A 12,380-nucleotide genomic window follows, 5' to 3' on the forward strand; every position below is an offset into this window, starting at 1 on the left:
AGACTAAGTCATGTTATAGGTGACCAGTACTCCTGACAGACTAAGTCATGTTATAGGTGACCAGTACTCACGACAGACTAAGTCATGTTATAGGTGACCAGTACTCCTCTTACAGACTAAGTCATGTTATAGGTGACCAGTACTCCTGACAGACTAAGTCATGTTATAGGTGACCAGTACTCCCGACAGACTAAGTCATGTTATAGGTGACCAGTACTCCTGACAGACTAAGTCATGTTATAGGTGACCAGTACTCACGACAGACTAAGTCATGTTATAGGTGACCAGTACTCCTGACAGACTAAGTCATGTTATAGGTGACCAGTACTCCTACCAGACTAAGTCATGTTATAGGTGACCAGTACTCCTGACAGACTAAGTCATGTTATAGGTGACCAGTACTCCTGACAGACTAAGTCATGTTATAGGTGACCAGTACTCACGACAGACTAAGTCATGTTATAGGTGACCAGTACTCCTGACAGACTAAGTCATGTTATAGGTGACCAGTACTCCTGACAGACTAAGTCATGTTATAGGTGACCAGTACTCCTGACAGACTAAGTCATGTTATAGGTGACCAGTACTCACGACAGACTAAGTCATGTTATAGGTGACCAGTACTCACGACAGACTAAGTCATGTTATAGGTGACCAGTACTCACGACAGACTAAGTCATGTTATAGGTGACCAGTACTCCTGACAGACTAAGTCATGTTATAAGTGACCAGTACTCCTGACAGACTAAGTCATGTTATAGGTGACCAGTACTCCTGACAGACTAAGTCATGTTATAGGTGACCAGTACTCCTACCAGACTAAGTCATGTTATAGGTGACCAGTACTCCTGACAGACTAAGTCATGTTATAGGTGACCAGTACTCACGACAGACTAAGTCATGTTATAGGTGACCAGTACTCCTGACAGACTAAGTCATGTTATAGGTGACCAGTACTCACGACAGACTAAGTCATGTTATAGGTGACCAGTACTCACGACAGACTAAGTCATGTTATAGGTGACCAGTACTCACGACAGACTAAGTCATGTTATAGGTGACCAGTACTCACGACAGACTAAGTCATGTTATAGGTGACCAGTACTCCTGACAGACTAAGTCATGTTATAGGTGACCAGTACTCCCGCCAGACTAAGTCATGTTATAGGTGACCAGTACTCCTGACAGACTAAGTCATGTTATAGGTGACCAGTACTCACGACAGACTAAGTCATGTTATAGGTGACCAGTACTCCTGACAGAATAAGTCATGTTATAGGTGACCAGTACTCACGACAGACTAAGTCATGTTATAGGTGACCAGTACTCCTGACAGACTAAGTCATGTTATAGGTGACCAGTACTCACGACAGACTAAGTCATGTTATAGGTGACCAGTACTCACGACAGACTAAGTCATGTTATAGGTGACCAGTACTCACGACAGACTAAGTCATGTTATAGGTGACCAGTACTCACGACAGACTAAGTCATGTTATAGGTGACCAGTACTCCTGACAGACTAAGTCATGTTATAGGTGACCAGTACTCCCGCCAGACTAAGTCATGTTATAGGTGACCAGTACTCCTGACAGACTAAGTCATGTTATAGGTGACCAGTACTCACGACAGACTAAGTCATGTTATAGGTGACCAGTACTCCTGACAGAATAAGTCATGTTATAGGTGACCAGTACTCACGACAGACTAAGTCATGTTATAGGTGACCAGTACTCCTGACAGACTAAGTCATGTTATAGGTGACCAGTACTCCTGACAGACTAAGTCATGTTATAGGTGACCAGTACTCCTACCAGACTAAGTCATGTTATAGGTGACCAGTACTCCTGACAGACTAAGTCATGTTATAGGTGACCAGTACTCACGACAGACTAAGTCATGTTATAGGTGACCAGTACTCCTGACAGACTAAGTCATGTTATAGGTGACCAGTACTCCTCTTACAGACTAAGTCATGTTATAGGTGACCAGTACTCCCGACAGACTAAGTCATGTTATAGGTGACCAGTACTCCTGACAGACTAAGTCATGTTATAAGTGACCAGTACTCCTGACAGACTAAGTCATGTTATAGGTGACCAGTACTCCCGCCAGACTAAGTCATGTTATAGGTGACCAGTACTCCTGACAGACTAAGTCATGTTATAGGTGACCAGTACTCACGACAGACTAAGTCATGTTATAGGTGACCAGTACTCCTGACAGACTAAGTCATGTTATAGGTGACCAGTACTCACGACAGACTAAGTCATGTTATAGGTGACCAGTACTCCTGACAGACTAAGTCATGTTATAGGTGACCAGTACTCACGACAGACTAAGTCATGTTATAGGTGACCAGTACTCCTGACAGACTAAGTCATGTTATAGGTGACCAGTACTCCTGACAGACTAAGTCATGTTATAGGTGACCAGTACTCCTGACAGACTAAGTCATGTTATAGGTGACCAGTACTCCTGACAGACTAAGTCATGTTATAGGTGACCAGTACTCACGACAGACTAAGTCATGTTATAGGTGACCAGTACTCCTGACAGACTAAGTCATGTTATAGGTGACCAGTACTCCTACCAGACTAAGTCATGTTATAGGTGACCAGTACTCCTACCAGACTAAGTCATGTTATAGGTGACCAGTACTCCTGACAGACTAAGTCATGTTATAGGTGACCAGTACTCCTACCAGACTAAGTCATGTTATAGGTGACCAGTACTCCTGCCAGACTAAGTCATGTTATAGGTGACCAGTACTCCTGACAGACTAAGTCATGTTATAGGTGACCAGTACTCCTACCAGACTAAGTCATGTTATAAGTGACCAGTACTCCTGACAGACTAAGTCATGTTATAGGTGACCAGTACTCACGACAGACTAAGTCATGTTATAGGTGACCAGTACTCCTACCAGACTAAGTCATGTTATAGGTGACCAGTACTCCTACCAGACTAAGTCATGTTATAGGTGACCAGTACTCCTGACAGACTAAGTCATGTTATAGGTGACCAGTACTCCTGACAGACTAAGTCATGTTATAGGTGACCAGTACTCCTGACAGACTAAGTCATGTTATAGGTGACCAGTACTCCTGACAGACTAAGTCATGTTATAGGTGACCAGTACTCCTGACAGACTAAGTCATGTTATAAGTGACCAGTACTCCTGACAGACTAAGTCATGTTATAGGTGACCAGTACTCCTGACAGACTAAGTCATGTTATAGGTGACCAGTACTCCTACCAGACTAAGTCATGTTATAGGTGACCAGTACTCCTGACAGACTAAGTCATGTTATAGGTGACCAGTACTCACGACAGACTAAGTCATGTTATAGGTGACCAGTACTCCTGACAGACTAAGTCATGTTATAGGTGACCAGTACTCCTACCAGACTAAGTCATGTTATAGGTGACCAGTACTCCTACCAGACTAAGTCATGTTATAGGTGACCAGTACTCCTGACAGACTAAGTCATGTTATAGGTGACCAGTACTCCTACCAGACTAAGTCATGTTATAAGTGACCAGTACTCCTGACAGACTAAGTCATGTTATAGGTGACCAGTACTCACGACAGACTAAGTCATGTTATAGGTGACCAGTACTCCTACCAGACTAAGTCATGTTATAGGTGACCAGTACTCCTACCAGACTAAGTCATGTTATAGGTGACCAGTACTCCTGACAGACTAAGTCATGTTATAGGTGACCAGTACTCCTGACAGACTAAGTCATGTTATAGGTGACCAGTACTCCTGACAGACTAAGTCATGTTATAGGTGACCAGTACTCCTGACAGACTAAGTCATGTTATAGGTGACCAGTACTCCTGACAGACTAAGTCATGTTATAAGTGACCAGTACTCCTGACAGACTAAGTCATGTTATAGGTGACCAGTACTCCTGACAGACTAAGTCATGTTATAGGTGACCAGTACTCCTACCAGACTAAGTCATGTTATAGGTGACCAGTACTCCTGACAGACTAAGTCATGTTATAGGTGACCAGTACTCACGACAGACTAAGTCATGTTATAGGTGACCAGTACTCCTGACAGACTAAGTCATGTTATAGGTGACCAGTACTCCTGACAGACTAAGTCATGTTATAGGTGACCAGTACTCCTACCAGACTAAGTCATGTTATACGTGACCAGTACTCCTACCAGACTAAGTCATGTTATAGGTGACCAGTACTCCTGACAGACTAAGTCATGTTATAGGTGACCAGTACTCCTGACAGACTAAGTCATGTTATAGGTGACCAGTACTCCTACCAGACTAAGTCATGTTATAGGTGACCAGTACTCCTGACAGACTAAGTCATGTTATAGGTGACCAGTACTCACGACAGACTAAGTCATGTTATAGGTGACCAGTACTCCTGACAGACTAAGTCATGTTATAGGTGACCAGTACTCCTACCAGACTAAGTCATGTTATAGGTGACCAGTACTCCTACCAGACTAAGTCATGTTATAGGTGACCAGTACTCCTGACAGACTAAGTCATGTTATAGGTGACCAGTACTCCTACCAGACTAAGTCATGTTATAAGTGACCAGTACTCCTGACAGACTAAGTCATGTTATAGGTGACCAGTACTCACGACAGACTAAGTCATGTTATAGGTGACCAGTACTCCTACCAGACTAAGTCATGTTATAGGTGACCAGTACTCCTACCAGACTAAGTCATGTTATAGGTGACCAGTACTCCTGACAGACTAAGTCATGTTATAGGTGACCAGTACTCCTGACAGACTAAGTCATGTTATAGGTGACCAGTACTCCTGACAGACTAAGTCATGTTATAGGTGACCAGTACTCCTGACAGACTAAGTCATGTTATAGGTGACCAGTACTCCTGACAGACTAAGTCATGTTATAGGTGACCAGTACTCCTGACAGACTAAGTCATGTTATAGGTGACCAGTACTCCTGACAGACTAAGTCATGTTATAGGTGACCAGTACTCCTGACAGACTAAGTCATGTTATAGTTGACCAGTACTCCTGACAGACTAAGTCATGTTATAGGTGACCAGTACTCCTACCAGACTAAGTCATGTTATAGGTGACCAGTACTCCTGACAGACTAAGTCATGTTATAGGTGACCAGTACTCCTACCAGACTAAGTCATGTTATAGGTGACCAGTACTCCTACCAGACTAAGTCATGTTATAGGTGACCAGTACTCCTACCAGACTAAGTCATGTTATAGGTGACCAGTACTCCTGACAGACTAAGTCATGTTATAGGTGACCAGTACTCCTACCAGACTAAGTCATGTTATAGGTGACCAGTACTCCTGACAGACTAAGTCATGTTATAGGTGACCAGTACTCCTACCAGACTAAGTCATGTTATAGGTGACCAGTACTCCTGACAGACTAAGTCATGTTATAGGTGACCAGTACTCCTACCAGACTAAGTCATGTTATAAGTGACCAGTACTCCTGACAGACTAAGTCATGTTATAGGTGACCAGTACTCACGACAGACTAAGTCATGTTATAGGTGACCAGTACTCCTACCAGACTAAGTCATGTTATAGGTGACCAGTACTCCTACCAGACTAAGTCATGTTATAGGTGACCAGTACTCCTGACAGACTAAGTCATGTTATAGGTGACCAGTACTCCTGACAGACTAAGTCATGTTATAGGTGACCAGTACTCCTACCAGACTAAGTCATGTTATAGGTGACCAGTACTCCTGACAGACTAAGTCATGTTATAGGTGACCAGTACTCCTACCAGACTAAGTCATGTTATAGGTGACCAGTACTCCTACCAGACTAAGTCATGTTATAGGTGACCAGTACTCCTGACAGACTAAGTCATGTTATAGGTGACCAGTACTCCTACCAGACTAAGTCATGTTATAAGTGACCAGTACTCCTGACAGACTAAGTCATGTTATAGGTGACCAGTACTCACGACAGACTAAGTCATGTTATAGGTGACCAGTACTCCTACCAGACTAAGTCATGTTATAGGTGACCAGTACTCCTACCAGACTAAGTCATGTTATAGGTGACCAGTACTCCTGACAGACTAAGTCATGTTATAGGTGACCAGTACTCCTGACAGACTAAGTCATGTTATAGGTGACCAGTACTCCTGACAGACTAAGTCATGTTATAGGTGACCAGTACTCCTGACAGACTAAGTCATGTTATAGGTGACCAGTACTCCTGACAGACTAAGTCATGTTATAGGTGACCAGTACTCCTGACAGACTAAGTCATGTTATAGGTGACCAGTACTCCTGACAGACTAAGTCATGTTATAGGTGACCAGTACTCCTACCAGACTAAGTCATGTTATAGGTGACCAGTACTCCTACCAGACTAAGTCATGTTATAGGTGACCAGTACTCCTACCAGACTAAGTCATGTTATAGGTGACCAGTACTCCTACCAGACTAAGTCATGTTATAGGTGACCAGTACTCCTACCAGACTAAGTCATGTTATAGGTGACCAGTACTCCCGACAGACTAAGTCATGTTATAGGTGACCAGTACTCCTGCCAGACTAAGTCATGTTATAGGTGACCAGTACTCCCGACAGACTAAGTCATGTTATAGGTGACCAGTACTCCTGCCAGACTAAGTCATGTTATAGGTGACCAGTACTCCTGACAGACTAAGTCATGTTATAGGTGACCAGTACTCCTACCAGACTAAGTCATGTTATAGGTGACCAGTACTCCTGCCAGACTAAGTCATGTTATAGGTGACCAGTACTCCTACCAGACTAAGTCATGTTATAGGTGACCAGTACTCCTACCAGACTAAGTCATGTTATAGGTGACCAGTACTCCCGACAGACTAAGTCATGTTATAGGTGACCAGTACTCCTGCCAGACTAAGTCATGTTATAGGTGACCAGTACTCCTACCAGACTAAGTCATGTTATAGGTGACCAGTACTCCTACCAGACTAAGTCATGTTATAGGTGACCAGTACTCCTACCAGACTAAGTCATGTTATAGGTGACCAGTACTCCTACCAGACTAAGTCATGTTATAGGTGACCAGTACTCCCGACAGACTAAGTCATGTTATAGGTGACCAGTACTCCTGCCAGACTAAGTCATGTTATAGGTGACCAGTACTCCCGACAGACTAAGTCATGTTATAGGTGACCAGTACTCCTGCCAGACTAAGTCATGTTATAGGTGACCAGTACTCCTGACAGACTAAGTCATGTTATAGGTGACCAGTACTCCTACCAGACTAAGTCATGTTATAGGTGACCAGTACTCCTGACAGACTAAGTCATGTTATAGGTGACCAGTACTCCTGACAGACTAAGTCATGTTATAGGTGACCAGTACTCCCGACAGACTAAGTCATGTTATAGGTGACCAGTACTCCTGACAGACTAAGTCATGTTATAGGTGACCAGTACTCCTGACAGACTAAGTCATGTTATAGGTGACCAGTACTCCTGACAGACTAAGTCATGTTATAGGTGACCAGTACTCCTGACAGACTAAGTCATGTTATAGGTGACCAGTACTCCTGACAGACTAAGTCATGTTATAGGTGACCAGTACTCCTGACAGACTAAGTCATGTTATAGGTGACCAGTACTCCTGACAGACTAAGTCATGTTATAGGTGACCAGTACTCCTGACAGACTAAGTCATGTTATAGGTGACCAGTACTCCTACCAGACTAAGTCATGTTATAGGTGACCAGTACTCCTGACAGACTAAGTCATGTTATAGGTGACCAGTACTCCTACCAGACTAAGTCATGTTATAGGTGACCAGTACTCCTGACAGACTAAGTCATGTTATAGGTGACCAGTACTCCTACCAGACTAAGTCATGTTATAGGTGACCAGTACTCCTCTTACAGAAAAACACACATGTTGCTTTACATGTTATCACATGTACGTCACGTTAGATCACATGAAATCCATGTGGCTTTTCCCGTAAGGGTCCTTTCAGTCGACGTAGAACCTTCTGCTGTTTAGAAACGACCAATGACATTAGAAACCAATGACAATGACCAACGACCAATGACATTAAGAATAGAGGTTTTCTATTCTCCCCGTCTGTGGTGTGTGTCGTGTGGACACTTAACTACAGTACAGTTCGAAAGAGGGGGAAATAAAACAACTGCTGAAAGCCATGACTTCTATGTCAGACATGATGTCAGTCTTACAACATGTTCCAGTTTAGTTAACAGAACGGAACAGTTTAAAAGCTGGTTAACGCAAGCCAGAGATTAAACAATTGATTAGTTCCAAATGACACTCTAGTCCATATGTAGTGCACTACTTTTGACCAAGGCCCTCTAGTAGTGCACTATATAGGGAATAGGGTGCCATTTGGGACCCAGAACAGAGGTATTATAAATAGAGGGCGCGCTGAGTTACAAAAACATCATGTTCCCCAATGACGGAAGAGGGGCCAGAGTGAAACAGTTTGGGAACCCCCGGACAAGAGAACACACACCGCTCTTCCTACCAGAACTAAATGAGAAAGTTAAAAAAATGGAGCACTCTTGGACCTTTTAGACAGACGTACAACATTGTCACTTAGGAATGTTAACGCAGGAATAATGACTACACTGTGGAGAGAATTTGGCTGATGGGAAGTCAATTGTATTTCCTGTATTCTACTCAACAGTCTGGTCCCAACAGACCAACAGTCTGGTCCCAACAGACCAACAGTCTGGTCCCAACAGACCAACAGTCTGGCCCCAACAGACCAACAGTCTGGCCCCAACAGACCAACAGTCTGGTCCCAACAGACCAACAGTCTGGTCCCAACAGACCAACAGTCTGGTCCCAACAGACCAACAGTCTGGCCCCAACAGACCAACAGTCTGGTCCCAACAGACCAACAGTCTGGTCCCAACAGACCAACAGTCTGGTCCCAACAGACCAACAGTCTGGCCACAACAGACCAACAGTCTAGTCCCAACAGACCAACAGTCTGGTCCCAACAGACCAACAGTCTGGTCCCAACAGACCAACAGTCTGGCCCCAACAGACCAACAGTCTGGCCCCAACAGACCAACAGTCTGGTCCCAACAGACCAACAGTCTGGTCCCAACAGACCAACAGTCTGGTCCCAACAGACCAACAGTCTGGTCCCAACAGACCAACAGTCTGGTCCCAACAGACCAACAGTCTGGTCCCAACAGAAGGCCTCTTCTGATCAGATTTGGGCTCTCGAGTGGCGCAGCGGTCTAAGGCACTGCATCTCATTGCAAAAGGTGTCACTACAGTCCCTGGTTCGAATCCAGGCTGTATCACATCCGGCCATGATTGGGAGTCCCGTAGGGCGGCGCACAATTGGCCCAGCGTCGTCCGGGTTTGGCCGGGGTAGGCCCGTCATTGTAAAGAAGAATTTGTTCTTAACGGACTTCCCTAGTTAAATAAAAATCAACCTTACTACAAGTCAACCACTCTTAAAAGGTGCAGTCAGCAATTTCTCCTCCCCAGAGAGTTACCTGAATGATTCAGATCTGAAATAAACCCTTCCACAGGAACCCAGAGGGACTCGTTTCACAAGCCAAACACCGTGAAAACATTTAGCCTTTGGGATTAGATTCGGTTTGCATGGTTGTTTGTTTGTTTGTGTACCTACCCGTTGTGTGGCTGTAGCATGCTGGCGGGGCCCGCTGAGGCCGGGGTGTTAACTTTAGGGGCGTACGCCACTGGTTTAATGACCGCGTTACCGCCGCCCGGCGTGAACGGCCGCGCCATCTTGTTGATAGCGGCGCTGGGGGCGAAGGAGTATTTGGGCTGAACGGAGGCGGGGGCGAGCGAATCCTACAGGGTGTGAGAGAGGGGGGGGGGACAAGACACAGAGCAAACCACAGCAAATAACATGCAGTTAGACAAACACACACATATGCATAAATTGTGTAGTAATGTACGACACACACAAACAAAAAACATCTGGCCACACACAGCAGACAGTATCATATATCTGCTGAAAACCAGCTCTGTTAGCCTCAACATGGCTCAGAGCATCAGAACTACAGTCGGTGTTGCCAAGGCCAGCTCTGTCTCTCTGTGTGGAGGGAGGAGAGGCTGCAGAAGTGTGAACACACCCAACTGTCTGACTCGTGTCCCAAATGGCACCCTATTCACTACTTTTGACCCATTGACTACTAAAAGTAGTGCACTACTTTATACCCATTGACTACCCATAGTAGTGCACTACTTTATACCCATTGACTACCCATAGTAGTGCACTACTTTAGACCCATTGACTACCCATAGTAGTGCACTACTTTAGACCCATTGACTACCCATAGTAGTGCACTACTTTTGACCCATTGACTACCCATAGTAGTGCACTACTTTAGACCCATTGACTACCCATAGTAGTGCACTACTTTAGACCCATTGACTACCCATAGTAGTGCACTACTTTAGACCCATTGACTACCCATAGTAGTGCACTACTTTAGACCCATTGACTACCCATAGTAGTGCACTACTTTAGACCCATTGACTACCCATAGTAGTGCACTACTTTAGACCCATTGACTACCCATAGTAGTGCACTACTTTAGACCCATTGACTACCCATAGTAGTGCACTACTTTTGGCCCATTGACTACCCATAGTAGTGCACTACTTTTGGCCCATTGACTACCCATAGTAGTGCACTACTTTTGACCCATTGACTACCCATAGTAGTGCACTACGAGGGGGATAGAGAGCCATTTGGAAAGAACCCATGTTATCTTGGAAAGCCGGAGTTTGTCCCACTGAGGATTCTTCCTCGCTCTCTGTTAGCTTGGATATGACACTTTACATTTAAAACAGATTTCCAAAAAATGTTCACTGAACTTTTGAGTTACACTGTGTTTTATTTCTCAGTGTGTCAGAGAGGATGTTATGACAGAATGTCCACTAGGGGTAAGATGTTTAATTTGTACTGCCTTCCAAAAACAAATTATACTGTATTTCTGTAATAGGGCTTGAACTATGAACTTTGCACGATAATGAATACATTTGGGTTGAAATGAAAACTGTTACGATAACATTATGTTGCCTTGAGTCTGGGACGCTCTTTAGGGTCACACATACACGTGTATAAGGACTACTATAATCATTTCATTCAACAAACAAAACGTCAAACTTATAAGAACGGGCTACTGCTTATGCAACGTGTGCTGTTGAGCCAGCTGCCAGTCTGATGGAGGGGGGATTGAATCAGAATGACTGAAAGATTTTAAAATGCAAGGTGACGGGTGTAGGTTGTTAAGAGACGCCACTAGGAGACAAACAAAGTGCATTCCTCTCATCCGACCCCACAATGCAATATTAACAGCCTTGTAGGGGAAACGGTATGTAAGCACGGTCATAGACAGGGTAATAACGTGTTGGACGATGAAAGACTTGACTGTTTTAGTCACTGCCTAGTGAACACACAGGGCTCTGTTGATTCACATTGCAGAAGCATCACCATTCATAGAGTTTCAGGAGGTGTGAGGTGACGACAACACAGATATTAAATGCAAATCTGAAACCCTTTTCCATGTATAGCTTACTACTTTTGACCTGAGCCCTGATAGAGTAGTGCACTATACAGGGAATAGGGTGGTGTTTGGGATGCAAAAACCAGACCCTCTTACCTTCTGATCGCCACCAGCATGGAAAGCTCTGAAAGAAAAGATCGGAAAATAAGTGTTAAAACCAAAAGTTAGAACGCCACAGCGGTAGATCCTATAAAACCTCACATTTACATAAAAAGTCTGAATGTGTCCTTTTCTGCATTTGAAATTAAAGTTAAAACATAAATCTCTCGACCTCAACACTTCTCAGAAAGTTTAAGTTCTTTGTTCTGTGTAAAAAATGGCCCTAGTTTGTTGCATTTCCATATTCAAGGAGCCGTGTTCAACGTGGACCTCAATACGGACTTCTGGGAACAGCTCTGAAATAGAAACATCAGCTTCCCAGAGTCTAACTTAGAATTTCCTGCAAATTAAACTATGTACACTAGACAGTCTGGGGTGTATAGTTTGTTTTTATTAGAACTTTGGTTAGTTATGAAGAACTTGCTTGATGGAGAATAAATGTTATTATATAAGCTTAGTTACCATAATCAAAAAAATAATCAAAAACATTTAAATAATGTATTTTTTTATTTATTTTTTTATCGTGTTTTCCGTTGTCTTAAAATGCAGGGAACTAAATCCATCAAACAAATTCATATGTCTCGATTTAAGTGTTAAATATGCACTAATCCCAAATATCCAAGGTTAGAATTACACCTGGTCTCCCAAAAATAGTAAAGTGAAGCACCATTACTTCCCAACACTGAGGCCCTACGTACCTCATTATCACTTCCTAACACTGAGGCCCTATGTACCTCATTA

General features: G+C 43.7%; 1 protein-coding gene across 4 annotated transcripts in view; it reads right to left on the bottom strand.

The window, feature by feature from the left end:
* The window catches only part of LOC139574660 (PDZ and LIM domain protein 7-like), a 108,058-nt gene that overhangs the window by 21,640 nt on the left and 74,038 nt on the right, over positions 1 to 12,380 (bottom strand). For 3 of the 4 annotated variants that reach the window (XM_071399428.1, XM_071399430.1, XM_071399429.1), the window contains exons 4-5: positions 11,637 to 11,664; positions 9,632 to 9,816 (exon numbers count right to left, since the gene is read on the bottom strand). In XM_071399428.1, coding sequence (XP_071255529.1) covers positions 9,632 to 9,816; positions 11,637 to 11,664 — 213 coding nt within the window. The remainder of the gene's footprint in view (positions 1 to 9,631; positions 9,817 to 11,636; positions 11,665 to 12,380) is intronic. The other variant, XM_071399431.1, reaches the window with a different exon arrangement.

The sequence above is a fragment of the Salvelinus alpinus genome, chromosome 4, assembly GCF_045679555.1.
Source record: "Salvelinus alpinus chromosome 4, SLU_Salpinus.1, whole genome shotgun sequence".
NCBI lineage: Eukaryota > Metazoa > Chordata > Actinopteri > Salmoniformes > Salmonidae > Salvelinus > Salvelinus alpinus.